Source organism: Pleuronectes platessa, chromosome 7, assembly GCF_947347685.1.
Source record: "Pleuronectes platessa chromosome 7, fPlePla1.1, whole genome shotgun sequence".
Taxonomy (NCBI): domain Eukaryota; kingdom Metazoa; phylum Chordata; class Actinopteri; order Pleuronectiformes; family Pleuronectidae; genus Pleuronectes; species Pleuronectes platessa.
The window spans coordinates 995,593-1,012,388 of record NC_070632.1 but is presented as its reverse complement, the minus strand read 5'-3'; the positions used below and the strand labels follow the sequence as shown (position 1 = coordinate 1,012,388).

The 16,796-nt window shown below is 45.0% G+C and overlaps 3 protein-coding genes across 4 annotated transcripts in view; 2 read left to right on the top strand and 1 right to left on the bottom strand.

Moving 5' to 3' along the window:
• The window catches only part of LOC128444271 (NACHT, LRR and PYD domains-containing protein 12-like), a 330,858-nt gene extending 319,529 nt beyond the window's left edge, over positions 1-11,329 (top strand). Inside the window, exons 19-20 of the mRNA XM_053426645.1 lie at positions 1,208-1,381; positions 10,554-11,329. Of these exons, the coding sequence (XP_053282620.1) occupies positions 1,208-1,381; positions 10,554-10,584 (205 nt within the window). The 3' untranslated portion in view covers positions 10,585-11,329. The remainder of the gene's footprint in view (positions 1-1,207; positions 1,382-10,553) is intronic.
• The window catches only part of LOC128444275 (NACHT, LRR and PYD domains-containing protein 12-like), a 71,057-nt gene that overhangs the window by 4,188 nt on the left and 50,073 nt on the right, over positions 1-16,796 (top strand). The gene's annotated exons all lie outside the window — the stretch shown is intronic.
• Positions 12,341-14,052, bottom strand: LOC128444306 (zinc finger protein 277). Of its 2 annotated transcripts, XM_053426708.1 has the most exons (3): positions 13,914-14,052; positions 13,023-13,725; positions 12,341-12,904 (listed from the first exon to the last, which is right to left on the bottom strand). In XM_053426708.1, exons 2-3 carry the CDS (start codon positions 13,238-13,240, stop codon positions 12,724-12,726), a joined length of 399 nt encoding a protein of 132 aa, XP_053282683.1. In that variant the 5' UTR covers positions 13,241-13,725; positions 13,914-14,052; the 3' UTR covers positions 12,341-12,723. The 2 variants fall into 2 exon arrangements, with proteins under 2 accessions (XP_053282683.1, XP_053282682.1); XM_053426707.1 differs by having other exon boundaries at positions 13,023-14,036.

Genomic DNA, 16,796 nt, shown 5'->3' with positions numbered 1-16,796 from the left:
CTCAGACACTCACTGGGAAGTCGTGGCCTCAGCTCTGAAGTCAGACCCCTCACATCTGAGAGAACTGGATCTGACTGACAACAAAATGCAGGACTCAGGAGTGAAGCTGCTGTGTTCTGGACTGGAGAGTCCAAACTGTCGACTGGAGACTCTGAGGTCCTTAAATCCTTCTTCACTTTTCAGACTTTCTTTCTTATTGCGTCATTATTTATTTAAATTGTCTCAGTTCTGCTCTGCTCACTGTCCCTCAGTCATCTGTCACTCACCCAGCCTGTCAGTCACGTCCACCTCATCAACTCCATTCACCTGCACTCACCTGCTCCTGATCACTAAGAAAGTATCAGTGAATAACATGTGGACTGAGGCCGAGCACTCGTCCTCCTCAGGTTTTCAAAATAAGACACATTCTTATTGAAACACGTTGGACAGTTGATAAGTATAGAAACAAACAGAAAGTGACTGTCAGGAGCCATCCCTACTTTAAATAGTGTTTAATTACACAAACCTGCTCAGTGACCAACACACAGAGAAGAAGATGATGAATGATACAATGGTCCAACATGTCTGATCTGATATTTATCTTCAGGTCACAGACTGGACTGAGGTCAGCAGCATGTTGAGAGTCTGTGTTGACATGATGACGATCCACAACAACAGGAGGACACATTCTAATATTCATATTTCTTTATCCAGGTTGGAGAGATGCAGTCTGACAGAGATCAGCTGTTCTTCTCTGGCTTCAGCTCTGAGGTCAAACCCCTCTCATCTGAGAGAACTGGATCTGAGCTTCAACAGCCTGAAGGACTCAGGAGTGAAGGAGCTGCTTGATTTACAGCAGAGTCCAACCTGTCGACTGGAGACTCTGAGGTCAGTTCACTGACTGAATTTTGTAGATCTCATATCTATAAAAACGCATTCATTCATAATTTATTATTTCATTCTAATTTAACATAATTCCTATTTAAATTAAATATTCAGCTACTTGTTAAAACACTGACTTTATTTCTGGATTTCCTAAACTGATCTGCAGGACAGAGACCGGGTCCAAATAATCTATTTGTACTGAATCAGGACTCGTTTTTAGTCCAACATGTCTGATTTCATATTTATCTTCCATGTTATGAGTCTGTGCTGACATGATTATGTGTCTGTTATTTTCACACATGAACTCAGTTTAATTTACAGTTAAGTTTTATTCTTTATCCAGGTTGAGGAGCTGCAGTCTGTCAGAGATCAGCTGTTCTTCTCTGGCTTCAGCTCTGAGGTCAAACCCCTCTCATCTGAGAGAACTGGATCTGAGGAACAACGACCTGCAGGACTCAGGAGTGAAGGAGCTGCTTGATCTACAGCAGAGTCCAACCTGTCGACTGGAGACTCTGAGGTCAGTAGATGGTTGGAGTCAGTCCACGCTGCTTTCATCAGTATGTTACTAAACACAGTCAGTATCACAGATCTAGGGTCTGTGCTACCAAGCAGGATTTGTGGTTATCAGGTTAACTTCAGGTTTAGTTTTTTCAGTTCTACGAAGCTCGTCCATTTCTTAACCAGGTCAATCACCATGGTAACTTCTGAAGACAACTCACCCAGAACATCTCAATGTCTCCAGACTCATCCTGTCCCCAAAACACCAGATGACCTCAGTCAGCTTCCTGGAGACAGGTCCATGTGTGTGTCCTCAGAGACAGTGAGACAGTGTGTGTCCTCAGAGTCAGTGTGTGTCCTCAGAGTCAGTGAGACAGTGTGTGTTGTTGGGCCAGAGCCCAGCGGGGTGCCACCAGACACTGGAGCCGAGAGGAACAAAGGGTTGTTAAACTTTGGGCGGGAAAACATCCTCCTGCAGGCTCAAGAATCTCCCCCTGGTGGTGGAAAAATGTCCTGGGGTTTTCCCAGAAACGCCTGCTCAGTTCCAAGCCCCGCCCACTCAGATCCATTTCTGACACTCAATTGGCTTAAAGCCAGCATCCTCCTATGACCAACTCCTCAAGGAGGAGGACCTCTCAGGTAGAACAAAACCACTGAGACATCAATAATCGCAGCCATTTTACCCTGCTCTGAAGACAACACCAGGCCCCCTTCGGGGCCTCCCAGCTGATTTAGTTGCAAAAGGGGGCAACCAGAGTTTGTTTTATTTCATTTCTTTTATTTCTTTATTCAGTCGACGTTTTTATTTTCAAAAGGACTTTTGCTCTTTTAACTTGAAAAGACCAAACAGGAAATTGCACGCGGAACAATCTCAGACTGTTCCATTTTCCCCACGGACTTTTCTTTTCCCAACGATCTACAAACGGCTTCCACAGCCGTCCCCTGCAGAAGCGCGAGATTCATTCCGCTGAGGAGCACGAGCTCCACATCCCTGAAGAAGAGACGAAGCTGAATTCCATTCCAAGAGCAAGAGAAGTTCACTCGATTCGGCCCAGCGCTGATCTCCGTTGCAACCACGAGACCCACCGGAGCACCGCTTAAGAGGCCAGGACACTGATTTTATTTTCCAGGAATCCGCCCGTTCGCACGCATCCTGGGGTTTAACGAGACATTCACTGGACTCCCGGAAATCCGCGCCCCACGCGCCAGCAACACCGCGGAGGTCACAGTAAGAGGCTTTATTGTCTGGGCAGATGTTAATCTAATACGTAGCGTATTGTTTTAATACTTGAACGTATTTGTTTTGTATGAGACCGCCGAGTCTCTAATGTTTAGCGGCGACTCGCCACTTCCGGTTTCCGGTTACGGCCTTGTGCCACAGTTTTTAAGCGCCGTGAGCAGCGTCTCCAGCTCATTGTGACCGTTTGAACAACTTTAAAGAGACTTTACCGGTCAAACCTCAGCACACAACGCCACTTGGGTGCTGAGTGGTAAAGTAAATGTAACTTGTCTCTGACGGTGCTTTTAAGAGCTTTGCTCTCTCCTTGTATGCTCTCTCTCTCTCTCTCTCTCTCTCCTTCTAAACCGACCTATACACACATCCGATCTGTATTTAGAATACAGTTCATGTAACATAGTTAAATCTATATTCAGAGAGGCTGGACACATCTGGAAGCCATGCGGCCGAACGCCAAAGCAGAGACAAAGAATTCTCTTTGTCTGAAAATCCCTTGGTGCAATTCATGTGACGACCACCAGTGTGAGCTCCGGCCACATGGTGTCATTAACATAGACTCCATTTTGAATAACGCAAGTTAAACCACCATTTTGAATCTATTATTGCCACGCCTCCTCTCTCCCTCTCCTCCCATTCTGGCTCTAAATTCATAACGGCTCCGCCATCTTGTTTTGTAGTCAATCCGCCATTTTGAGAGTTTTTAGGCCTTGATTCCACGAATCATGATCGGCCGCCATCTTAGATGTGACGTCACCAAGTGACTGCGTCATCGCCACGCCCCCTTCTTTTTCTCTCTCTCTCTCGCTCTCTCACACACCCACACACACACACACACACACACACACAGACACACCCACACAGACACACATTGATAGACACAGACAGATACACACACAGATACACATAGATGAATACATGTGTTTTTCTAAATTGTGATAAGCGGCTGCTGTTGTTATCTTTGAAATATGGGAGTTTGTTAAAATGATGAATCATTAAATAACACTAACTTTATTTCACAGGCATACACATAGACACACACACACAGAGAGACACTTTGACACAGACACACACACACACACCGAGACAGACATACATAGGTAGACCGCCGGTTTTACATGTATTTTCTGAATTGTGATAAGTGCTGCTGCTGTGTTTATCTTTGAAATATCGGAGCTTGTTAAAATGATGAATCATTGAATAACATTAACTTTATTTCCCCTTTTTAATAAATGCTTTTGTAATTAAAGTATCTGTAGTCTGTGATTATTTGTGCATATGTATGTGATTGCAGCTGGATTATGATTGCCTGTGCTCGAACTTAGAAGCCTTCACTGTTAATTAAATAATTATTAATATTAAATATTGAGATTATTGATTTGACATTTATCATTATGAGACTGATATTTATAGATTGTATCGTTGGTCCCTGTAACCAGGGTGGTGCCCCGCGACAATAAGCAATGATTACAGATTTGTATTATTCTTAATTGATAATTTTATTGTTTTCATTAATTATTTTAACTATTATTAATGGATAACCGTATCATTTCTAATTAAATGTGTTACATTTCTTAATTAATAGCTTTATCATTTTTGATTATTTTTAATAAATAATTGTTATTTTAATAATCATATTTCATGATTATTAATAATTAGCCAACGTCAATTCTACTCCTACTATTGCACAACATAAATGGTGCCCCGTGTGAGGCATTCTAACTCCAGCTGTATCATAATACTGTACAATAATCCAGATTCATTTTCCCCCAGAAATTAATTTTTGAAGAAAAAGATATTAATTAATTTTTTTTTTCCTTCCAAAACTTTTTTTTTTTTATCCCTCACAACATAAATGGATCCCCGTGTGAGGGCGGAACGCTTCACGCATGCAACATAAATGGTGCCCCTGCGTGAGGCTATCTAACTCCAGCTGTATCATAATACTGTGTACAATGATCCAGAAATAATTTTGAAAATTATTTCTCTGCAAATAATTTTTTTTTTAATTTCTAAATTCCCCTGCACCTTTGCAACACAGGTATACTCGTGCCTTGCGTATCTGTGGTTGGCTGCAGAGTGCAATCGGTGGTTGTGTATTCGCAATGCACAATATTTATGATTAATTTCTTAAAGAGAAAAATAATTTTGGAAATTTATTTCTCTTTGAATTTTTTTATTTGTAATCCCTTTGCACCTGTGCCAAACAGGTATACTATTGCCTTGTGTATCCGTGGTTGGCTGCTTATTGCATATTAGCGGTTGTGTCATCTCAATGCACAATAATTATAATTAATTTTCTTAAGAGAAAAATAATTTTGGAAATTTATTTCTCTTTTTGAATTTTCTTTATTCTTAATTCCCTTTGCTAAGCAGGCGTTGTGTATAGCTATGGTTGGTTGCTGACTACGTTGCAGTAGGTTAGTAATATTTTTATTGGAGAATTTCTGCATGCTTTGAATTTCAAGGAGACTAACTAGATTTGAGAGACTAGTTACGAGTAGACTAGTTGTTAACCAACTAGGTCTAAAGGATTGAGCCATCGAGCTATCCTACATAGCGCTACTATATAGACACAGAGTGAAGCTCACCTGTGCGTCTTGTGTAGTGTTTATTAAATTTTTATCCGCTTTTAACCTAAGCAAGCTTGAGCGGCCCACCAGGCTCTTTTCGCACTCAGAAGATGAGTAGCATGGACCATCCTGGGGCAAGGGCTCCCTCAAGGCCAGACGACCTGTCAGAGACAGTCGCCAGTCTGAGCAATTTTTATAGAAATGCTATAATTGAGTTTTTGTCCGCTTTTATCTAAGCAAGCTTGAGCAGCCCACCAGGTGTTTGCGCACTCAGAAGATGAGTAGCATGGACCACACTGGGGCAGGGCTCCCTCAAGACCAGACGACCTGTCGGAGACAGTCGCCAGTCTGATCAATTTTTCTAGTGATGAAGTGAGTGAGTTGAGTGAGTATGATTTAAGTACCTGCGATCGTAAGATTAAAGAACTGTCCATTCACCTGATCAACCCCACTGGCCCGCATCCAAAAATACCCCATGCTCTGGGTCAACTGACACTCCTCTACCAGCAGAGAGCCGAGCTGCAGGCCCAAGAACATGCGAAGGAGCTCCAGGCCATGCAAGCAGCATGTCGAGCGGAGCAGGAGAAAAACTCCCACCTGCGGCATATCATCGAGACCCGCACAGAACAGGACCAGGCGGTGCAGGAGCACGAAGCTCTGCACGGAAGGTCAAAGGTCAGCAGAAAGGGGGGCACAGTCAAACAGAGCTGCCCCCCTTCGAGCTGATATCCCTGATGACAGGGCCAGGAGCTGACGTCATTCCCGGTGGAGCCAGCGGAACAGAGACACTGGGAGAAAAGCTGCGAGCACAGCTACGCAACCCTCTTGCAGAGGAAGCTTTGCTCTGGAGAGCCAGACACACCCAGCAGTCGACCGCTCCAACCCCCTCAACACCAAAGTAGGGGCCGGACTCAACCCCTAGACGTGCAGTGACCTGGGACCGCTATGAGGCACTCCAAATGCCTTTCCAGCGGACACACAGCATCCACTCCAGCCAGAAGGAACACATCCTGCACGGAGCCATGCTGATCCACACCACAACGACGGAAGGAATCCGTCCTGGAGGGCTGAAGGAGATTTCCCAGTCTGCCACTCAGGCAGGGGCGCACCATGACTCACGGTCGCATCCTGGATGGTCCTCCACTCCCGGTGCAAGAGATGGTGGCCTCAAAGATGAATACTGTGGCACACACAATTCAGAAGACCCTGATGACTCAGCACCCCCTCAAAGAGAGGAAATCTGCACCCGGCAGCTAGAGCCCCTTAAAAAAGACATTTATCGCTTCGACCCAGACAACCGAGGGTTCAACGAAGACGACTCCGTGGTTCTGGCAGTTCAAATCCAACTAAATGTGGACCCGGCGCTGGAAGATGACAACTTTCCCCACGCCAAGATGAACCCCAGCAAAGAGAACCAGGAACAGCGACCCTTCCAACAGGGCGCCCCACAAAACCAAGGGGGTGAGGATTTCAACCAGCCCCACAAACAGTTTCGACCTCAGCACCTGTATCCCTCTCAACAGAGGAGTAGGGGCTGGAACAGACGGAAACCCTATCAGTACCAGGAGTATAGATGTGGTGACCGAAATCCAACACATGGGATGCATCCTGGGACAGAGGAGTAAATACGGAGATGTGTGGATGAAGCAATGAGAGACATTGTGCCACATGTTCCTCCAGGCTCCACTGAGAGACCAGACACTGAACCCCGTTGGCGAAACTAGGAGCAGACGCCCTCCTTCTCCACTCCCAAAGATGACTTCAATGACGGGGAAGGACCAAGGCGCTGCCAGAAACCCCCTCTCACCTCCACATCTGAAAAGGGGGGGAAGAAATCCCAACTTTAAAACAAAAAACGCTCAAACCACTCACTCCATCAATAGCTGCATGCTTTAGACCCTCTGTCAGTAAATTGTATAACGTAGTTCAGGTAGTGAACCTCCTTAGACCTCGTTGAGGATTTTGAAGTCGTTACCACTACGGTTGTGCAGCCCTCACGGGTACACTTGGCAATTCAGTCTTGGCAGTGAAATTCCAATATCTGTAGATCTGAAAACCTAGAAATAGGATTTATCATAAATTCACAGATTAGCGAACAACAGAACGTGACTCGCCGTTCTAAATGTTTTGGTTTGACAGGATAACACACATGTTTACCTCAAAACACCAGCACCTACTCAAACTTTTTCTTCTGTTCGTGTTTCCACTTTTCTTTCATTTCACTCTTCACCGAAATTCATTGGTATTTTAACAATAACTGCCGATAAGCATTATGTGAAATTGAAAGTGTGTGCCGTGTTTTAGAATATATGTTATTTAGCCTGTCTGCCCAGACAATTACCTCTCTCTGTTTAGACTCATGCCTCGAAGACATTTATGCCTCTCTGCCTCATAATGAACTAACTTTCACTGCTTCAACTCCACTCAAGGATTACCTCTCATGGATTATCACTGGACTCTCGACCATAGTTTGCCCTGGAGACCGGGGTCACAGCCCACTCTCCAGACCAAAAGGGGGACTGTTGGGCCAGAGCCCAGCGGGGTGCCACCAGACACTGGAGCCGAGAGGAACAAAGGGTTGTTAAACTTTGGGCGGGAAAACATCCTCCTGCAGGCTCAAGAATCTCCCCCTGGTGGTGGAAAAATGTCCTGGGGTTTTCCCAGAAACCCCTGCTCAGTTCCAAGCCCCGCCCACTCAGATCCATTTCTGACACTCAATTGGCTTAAAGCCAGCATCCTCCTATGACCAACTCCTCAAGGAGGAGGACCTCTCAGGTAGAACAAAACCACTGAGACATCAATAATCGCAGCCATTTTACCCTGCTCTGAAGACAACACCAGGCCCCCTTCGGGGCCTCCCAGCTGATTTAGTTGCAAAAGGGGGCAACCAGAGTTTGTTTTATTTCATTTCTTTTATTTCTTTATTCAGTCGACGTTTTTATTTTCAAAAGGACTTTTGCTCTTTTAACTTGAAAAGACCAAACAGGAAATTGCACGCGGAACAATCTCAGACTGTTCCATTTTCCCCACGGACTTTTCTTTTCCCAACGATCTACAAACGGCTTCCACAGCCGTCCCCTGCAGAAGCGCGAGATTCATTCCGCTGAGGAGCACGAGCTCCACATCCCTGAAGAAGAGACGAAGCTGAATTCCATTCCAAGAGCAAGAGAAGTTCACTCGATTCGGCCCAGCGCTGATCTCCGTTGCAACCACGAGACCCACCGGAGCACCGCTTAAGAGGCCAGGACACTGATTTTATTTTCCAGGAATCCGCCCGTTCGCACGCATCCTGGGGTTTAACGAGACATTCACTGGACTCCCGGAAATCCGCGCCCCACGCGCCAGCAACACCGCGGAGGTCACAGTAAGAGGCTTTATTGTCTGGGCAGATGTTAATCTAATACGTAGCGTATTGTTTTAATACTTGAACGTATTTGTTTTGTATGAGACCGCCGAGTCTCTAATGTTTAGCGGCGACTCGCCACTTCCGGTTTCCGGTTACGGCCTTGTGCCACAGTTTTTAAGCGCCGTGAGCAGCGTCTCCAGCTCATTGTGACCGTTTGAACAACTTTAAAGAGACTTTACCGGTCAAACCTCAGCACACAACGCCACTTGGGTGCTGAGTGGTAAAGTAAATGTAACTTGTCTCTGACGGTGCTTTTAAGAGCTTTGCTCTCTCCTTGTATGCTCTCTCTCTCTCTCTCTCTCTCTCCTTCTAAACCGACCTATACACACATCCGATCTGTATTTAGAATACAGTTCATGTAACATAGTTAAATCTATATTCAGAGAGGCTGGACACATCTGGAAGCCATGCGGCCGAACGCCAAAGCAGAGACAAAGAATTCTCTTTGTCTGAAAATCCCTTGGTGCAATTCATGTGACGACCACCAGTGTGAGCTCCGGCCACATGGTGTCATTAACATAGACTCCATTTTGAATAACGCAAGTTAAACCACCATTTTGAATCTATTATTGCCACGCCTCCTCTCTCCCTCTCCTCCCATTCTGGCTCTAAATTCATAACGGCTCCGCCATCTTGTTTTGTAGTCAATCCGCCATTTTGAGAGTTTTTAGGCCTTGATTCCACGAATCATGATCGGCCGCCATCTTAGATGTGACGTCACCAAGTGACTGCGTCATCGCCACGCCCCCTTCTTTTTCTCTCTCTCTCTCGCTCTCTCACACACCCACACACACACACACACACACACACAGACACACCCACACAGACACACATTGATAGACACAGACAGATACACACACAGATACACATAGATGAATACATGTGTTTTTCTAAATTGTGATAAGCGGCTGCTGTTGTTATCTTTGAAATATGGGAGTTTGTTAAAATGATGAATCATTAAATAACACTAACTTTATTTCACAGGCATACACATAGACACACACACACAGAGAGACACTTTGACACAGACACACACACACACACCGAGACAGACATACATAGGTAGACCGCCGGTTTTACATGTATTTTCTGAATTGTGATAAGTGCTGTTGCTGTGTTTATCTTTGAAATATCGGAGCTTGTTAAAATGATGAATCATTGAATAACATTAACTTTATTTCCCCTTTTTAATAAATGCTTTTGTAATTAAAGTATCTGTAGTCTGTGATTATTTGTACATATGTATGTGATTGCAGCTGGATTATGATTGCCTGTGCTCGAACTTAGAAGCCTTCACTGTTAATTAAATAATTATTAATATTAAATATTGAGATTATTGATTTGACATTTATCATTATGAGACTGATATTTATAGATTGTATCGTTGGTCCCTGTAACCAGGGTGGTGCCCCGCGACAATAAGCAATGATTACAGATTTGTATTATTCTTAATTGATAATTTTATTGTTTTCATTAATTATTTTAACTATTATTAATGGATAACCGTATCATTTCTAATTAAATGTGTTACATTTCTTAATTAATAGCTTTATCATTTTTGATTATTTTTAAGAAATAATTGTTATTTTAATAATCATATTTCATGATTATTAATAATTAGTCAACGTCAATTCTACTCCTACTATTGCACAACAGTGTCCTCAGAGACAGTGAGACAGTGTGTGTCTTCTTCTCTTCCACTCGTCTTGTTAGTAAACAACAGATTCAGATCTCGTGGCCTCGAGTTATTTGTCTCGTTCACACGTTATTATGTCGCGGTCACGTAATATATTTTTACCAGATGCCACCAGGGGGCGCTGTAACTTACACAAGCTGGACCACAGCTGACAGCCTCACACGAGGGACAGAGACGGTGTCGTCTTCATCTGATCTGAGACAGTTTGTCCTCTCACTTCATCACTGACTCACAGCTGATGAAGTGAGTCTCTGTGACACTGATGTCTTCTTCTCTCAACAGGTGGAGGGGGAAAGGGTGGAGGACAGTGTGAAGAGGACAGTGTGAAGAGGACAGTGTGTGTGGACGGAGGCTGAGCTGTGTCCTGAGGATCCAGAGGCTGAAGCAGCAGCAGCTTGTGTGTAGTCTCCAATCTACACAACCCCTAATCTGCATGTGTTTGTGAGATGAAGCCGGAGCACCTGGAGAAAACACGGGGAGAACATGCAGACTCCACACAGGAAGACCCCATCTGAACCGGATTCAAACCAGCAACCTTCCTGCCCCGATTGTGTTTATTCACATGAAGAATGTGTTTATTGAAATGACACAACACAAGCAGAATATATAAACCTTCTATAAAGAGTCACATACAGTGTGTTTAAGTTTGTCTTTATTATTGTCCACCTTTGTCCCTCAGTGTGTCTCCATGTGTGTAGAACCACATTCTGTGTATATGTTTCTTTATGATCTTAAAGTTCCTGGATTCACGTCACAAATTGATTTAGTTCAACACAAAGTTAAACACATTGAAATCACTTTGAGTTTAAAATGGGACGTTTTCATTTGTGCATCAGGTGCAGAGCGGTGGTGGCTTTTCTACTTTTGACCCACAGGTGGCGCTGCAGTATAACAGCAGCACATCCCAGTCAAAGCCTTTATATTCAGTCTATGAGTCAAACACATGGATCATTTCCTCTGTGACAAACCAGATGTAACGAGAAGAAAAACATCTCAGAGAGAAAAGTTCTGTTTCTACTTGTCTCTGCTTTAATGCTCAATAAACATCCTTCCACCGACTTCACTGGAATCATGACTCAGCTTTTCTTTCCTCTTCAAACAAACTGGTGGAAACATCTCGTCCTTGGTGCAGGTAAAAGAACAAAATCACCAGTTTGACATAATGGAAACCAGCAGAAGAAAAGTGAATGAGACATTTACAGAATGAAGAAGAGTCGATGAAGAGCAGAGCATCTTTAAGTCTCTGAGATTCTACATCTGATCAATATGTCTCAATATAAACAGCCTGACAGCAGATCAATACATTTATTATGGATTATTTATCAGTGGATTTCATTCATTCACCATCACATCCAGTTGATGCACATTCCTCAACCTCTGCTCGGGTTTCAGGTTCGAGAGGATTTGTGGGAAAAGTCTCTGAAGTTCAGATGAAGATGATATTTATGTTTAGTAGAAGCAGTTTGAGATGAGATGGTGAAAGATCTTCGGTCCAGAAGGAGAAGAGCTCCAGACAGAACCACTTCTCCTCCCGGGGTTTATTCTCATTATATGAACGTTTTCTTCAACGTGGAACAAATCTGAATCCTCCTGTTGTTCTCCTCTCTGACTCAACGTGGAGGATTTGTCTTCACTTTGTGCTGCGTGACTTTAAATGGAATATTAAAATAAAATGTCCCTTTCATTGAATATATTGAAAACATATAGAACAGAACTCCATGTGTTTATCTGTTCATTGTTTCTACCTGAAGTTCTTTGCTCTGTTTTCTCCTCACGGATCATTAAACTCTTGTCTTCAGTCCGGTTCTGGCTGGTTTGGGAACAGATTGGATTTGATCTGGTGCAGTTAATGGAGCTCACTGATTGGATTGAGGGCGACCACATGGCTTTCTGCTGTTTTACAGAAGAAACATCTTTACATACTTCACTGTGGATCCAAATGAGACACATGTGACCTGACAGAGGTTCATCAAAACGACATGAGGAGTCAGTTTACACAGAGATGTGTGTGTGTGTGTGTGTGTGTGTGTGTGTGTGTGTGTGTGTGTGTGTGTGTGTGTGTGTGTGTGACAGGTTACTCTCGGGAAAGTGAAGCAGAACATCGCACCAGTGAAGAACCAGTAGAAGACAAACTGACCCTGGACCAGGTTTCAACCTCACGGTTTATTACACAGAATCATATTCATCTCTTTTAGTTTGGTTCTGAATTCTCGTTTGTAAACAGACAAACTTACTGGTTCCACTGGTCTCAGTATTATTTGTACTGAAAGTAATAAAGTTCTTCTGATGACGATCATCCTCTTTATTGACTGAATGAACATTTGTGTGAAGTAAAGTGTTGAAGTTCACGTTCCGGCTGCGTCGGGTCAGTTTGTCTTTTCACAAAGTGCGAGTGAAGAAGAGTCCAGAAGAAAAGAGGAAGACGTCTTCACTCCGCTGTCTGTCCCTCGTCCTAGCTTCTCTTCTTCAGCAGCTGGTTGAGGACGCTGGTCTGTCTCAGGGCTCTGAGGTTGGACACGTCCTCTGCGATCACCGGGACGTCCTCGCCGTGACTCGTCTCCTCACTTTCAGCCTCGTCACTGTCAGATAACGAACACAAGAGGGCGTCGTTCTCATACGTGGGGAAGTAATACCTGAGGAGAGAAGGACCACAGAGACGTTCACTCCTGAGTTCATAAGGATGAAGGAGCAGTGACCCCCCCCACTGGGAAACAACTGAACCATGAAGACATGAACTGGTGTTGGACGCACTGCGGCTGGTCCCAGGTGGACACGTCTGGCAGCTTCATCACGTGACCTGCAGCCGCGATGTGGCGCAGCACGTCGGCTCTGGAGAGGAACTTCCCCTCGCAGCCGTAGCAGCGGCTCTGGTGGATCTGCCTCCGGATGAAGTTCACCAGTTTGACCTGCTGGTAGAACCTGAGGTCTGAGAGGAGCAGACAGCGAGAGGTGAACACAGAGCGTCTCATCAATATTCAAACGTCTGCATTTCAATCTGCATCGTCTGTGAATCTGTGAATCAAGACTCGAGTTCTGATCCGAGTCTGAAGCTTCACGTGTTTCTCTTCAGTTTCTGTGGATCTGGTTGGTTTTGGTTTCACATTGTGATTTAGGGACTGAAGAGTTTCGTGTCCTGCTTCTCTTCTGACTACACACTGTTGTTGCTTCTCTTGTGTAGAAGAACAAACAGTTGTGTAATCTGTTGAACTGCCTGAAGACAAAGATCTCATGTCACAGATGATGCAGGTTCTGGAGGTTGCTGATGTTTCACTCACTGAGTTCTGTCCTCAGCTTGTGAAGATCGAAGTCGTGTGAGTCCTGAAACAAACAACACAATAACAAAACCCCACAAAGCTTCAGTTGTTGTAAAGCTCATTACACAACAGGAAATCAAATGAAGACTTTCAATGTGGTTTTATCTCTGAACGTCTTCTCACAGTACAAACACTGCAGACTGAGCAGAGGAAGCACAACACAACATTAACACACAAGAAGACAACACTTGATTAAATCTGTTCTAAACTTAACACAATGACCTGACATCTGCAGAGCATCAGCTGTCATTCATGATGTGATCAGTTTCTGATATTGAACAGATGATGAATCAATAATCAAACCCATTGGAACGTGTCTGATTCCTACTTGTCCAGTTTGTTCTGCAGCGTGTCCAGGAACTCGTTGCAGAACACGATGTTGTCCGGGAGTCCGATGCTGAAGGAATGTTCTCGGGCCATGTGGTTCAGCAGAGATGACCTGGAGATGATCAATAAATATAACTGACAGTTTATTTATTTAAAATATCTATTTCTTGATTATTTTTAATATATTCTTGCGCTCGAGAGTCACAGAGAAACATTGGTTCTGCTCTGATGGAAAAAGAAGATTCTTTTATCCGATTTCATAACTTTCATACTTGAGTCTTATTCATCTCGATGGTCAGATGATTATTAGATCGAATGAACCTGATAATGGTCATTAACGTTCATCTCTCAGGACTGCCCCCTGGTGCTGGTGCTCAGGATGTTCGAGCTGTGTTGTGACTACAGGAACTTCTCCGAGGCCAAAGTGAAGCTGCTGGATTTCCAGAGGACGCTGATCACTGTGAGTTCCACCATCGAGCTGAGGAGACCAACACCATCAGCTCATCACCAGGGTTATTCACAGAATACATTTAGGCTTCAAATCATCATTTTTATTTGATCAAAAACACTGACACAGAATCAGTTTGGTCATGGATGCAGCTTCAGTGCAGATCAACCAGGTAGGATGAACACAAAGAACGAGGACGACTCACTGATGCAGAAGAAAAATTCTAAAGCATCAACACATGACGAGAGAACACAACATTACAAACACACACGTTCACAACAGACACTGAACTATTCCTCTTTCATCTGTTGCTTTTCCTTTGCCGGTGCAGCTGAGAAACCGTGGGCCGGTGCCCCCTGGTGGACTCCCCCTGCAGTGGGTGGAGAGCCAGGCCTCGGTGCTGCTCCTCACGATGCTGCAGCGCTGCTCCTCCCAGTACGACCTCCACCGCCTGCTGCAGCTCCTGGCCGACGTGGACAAGCTCCTCAAGTCCAACGGTGAGAGTTTAGAACATGTCCGAATGTCTTAGATCAGGAGACGTTTGAATCCACAGTGAATCCCCCCCCCTCAGCAAAGTGGTTTCCTCCAGCTGGTGAGATGTTCTGACCTCTGATTGGTCGATTAAATCAGGACACGTCACAGTAAATTTTATTTTTTTGCTGTAGTCTAGAAACACATCCCTGTTTCAATGGATTTGTTTTGTCCTGGTTGTGTGTCTGTGTCTCCGGTGTGTGTCTGTGTGTAGGTCCAGACTTCAGGAAGCTGTCGCGGCTCAGTCAGTTGCTGCAGGGCTCAGACGTCAGCTTGTCTCCCAGGCTGCTTCAGTGCAGTTCACCCTCTGTCCAGCAGGAGGAGTTCCAGGCTGCTGTGGACGCTCTGCAGGCCAGGGGGCGCTACACTCAGGCCAGGAAGGTGGAGCTGCTGGCCGACCTGCCCGTCCACCACCTGCTGCTCAGCCAGGTCTGATGACATCATCGTAATTCACAGACATCTTGTATTTTTATCATCATGATTGACAAGAAACATTTAGATTTGACTTTATACTTCTTAGATTTCCTGAACTTTTACTCCAGATCCACCGTCAGCTCTAAACCACAGACTGTAAATTAGGATGGACGACATGTCAGCTCCCAAAAGTGAACCCAAGACAGCTCGTACGCCCCCTGGTGGCTGGCTGTTAACTCTGATACATAACGTTTGTTTCATCACATTTCTCTCTCTGACTCAGCTCCTTCAGGAAATGAACTCCCAGAAGTCCAAGACAACGTGGAGGAGGTTGGAGACCCGGGTCAGTTTCTGGTGGAGTTGTCAGGAGCAGCTGAAGAGCGACAGCACTGATCCAGGATCAGCTTCCTGTTTCTTCTTGTCGCAGGCTGAAGCCTCAGATTCCTCAGCAGCTGCAGACGTTCAGACGGAGCTGCTGGACGTCCAGGAGCGCTGCCTCCTGCTGGGCCTCGCCGCTCACTGGCTCTCCCAGCTCAGCCCGACTCCCATCGACCAGCTGGAGAGCATGGAGAAGAAGCTTTGGATCAGCCGGGTGCGGCAACACGTCCTCGCCGTGACCATGGAGCAGGAGAGCGTCTTCAACCTGCCGCCGCCCGCCGTCGCACCGGAAATGAACAAGTATGAAGTTCTCATGAAGGAGTTCTCCTTCTCTAACATATCAGCTCTGAACACGGAGACCTGCCTCCGTCTGGACGGACTGCCGGGTCGCTCCGAGGAGCAGGAGGAGGAGCAGCAGGAGGAGCAGCAGGAGCCGGAGCAGCAGGAGGAGCAGCAGGAGCAGCAGCAGGAGGAGGAGCAGGAGGAGGAGCAGGACATCCACTCTGAGGAGAGGAGAGTTCTGGCTTCACTGATTGGTCAGCTATTAGATGACGGCAGTATCCATGAAGCCAGCCGAGTCTGCCGCTACTTCTGTCTGCACCACCCAGACGTGTGGGTGGTGCTGCGCTGCCGAGGGCTGGCGTCCGGAGAACTGAGCCCCGCCCCACAGGAGGAGGAGTCAGAGGCGCCGCCGAGGAGGAGCATCACCCCCTGTACGCCTCATTCATTATTCATGAGTTTCTTCATAAAGAACAACACATCCTGCAGCTGGTTCCTTTGAACTAACTTTATCCACTGTTCGGTAGTTTACAATATTCTGTGTAAATAATCAGAATCTGCAAAGTAACTAGTAACTAAATCTTCAATGTAAATGTTGTGAATGAATAAATATACTATAAAGTAGAAGTATAAAGAAGTATAAAAGGGAAATGCATAAGTTAAATGTTTAGTTTCTTGTACCTTACGTTATGTATTACTTGATCAAATGTACTTAGTTACTTTCCCTCCACAGCTCCTCTCAATGACTCATTGTATTTCTCTGTAGCTGTTTACAAAGTATTCTAAATACTTACATTTAAAGATTTTAAGAATATCACGGTTTAGTAAAAACAG

Coding starts and splice junctions, on each gene's coding strand:
- LOC128444306 (XM_053426708.1), bottom strand. CDS start 13,240: ATGAGACGCTCTGTGTTCACCTCTCGCTGTCTGCTCCTCTCAGACCTC. Junction 12,905..13,022: donor TCCACCTGGGACCAGCCGCA/GTGCGTCCAACA, acceptor TTCTCTCCTCAG/GTATTACTTCCCCACGTATG.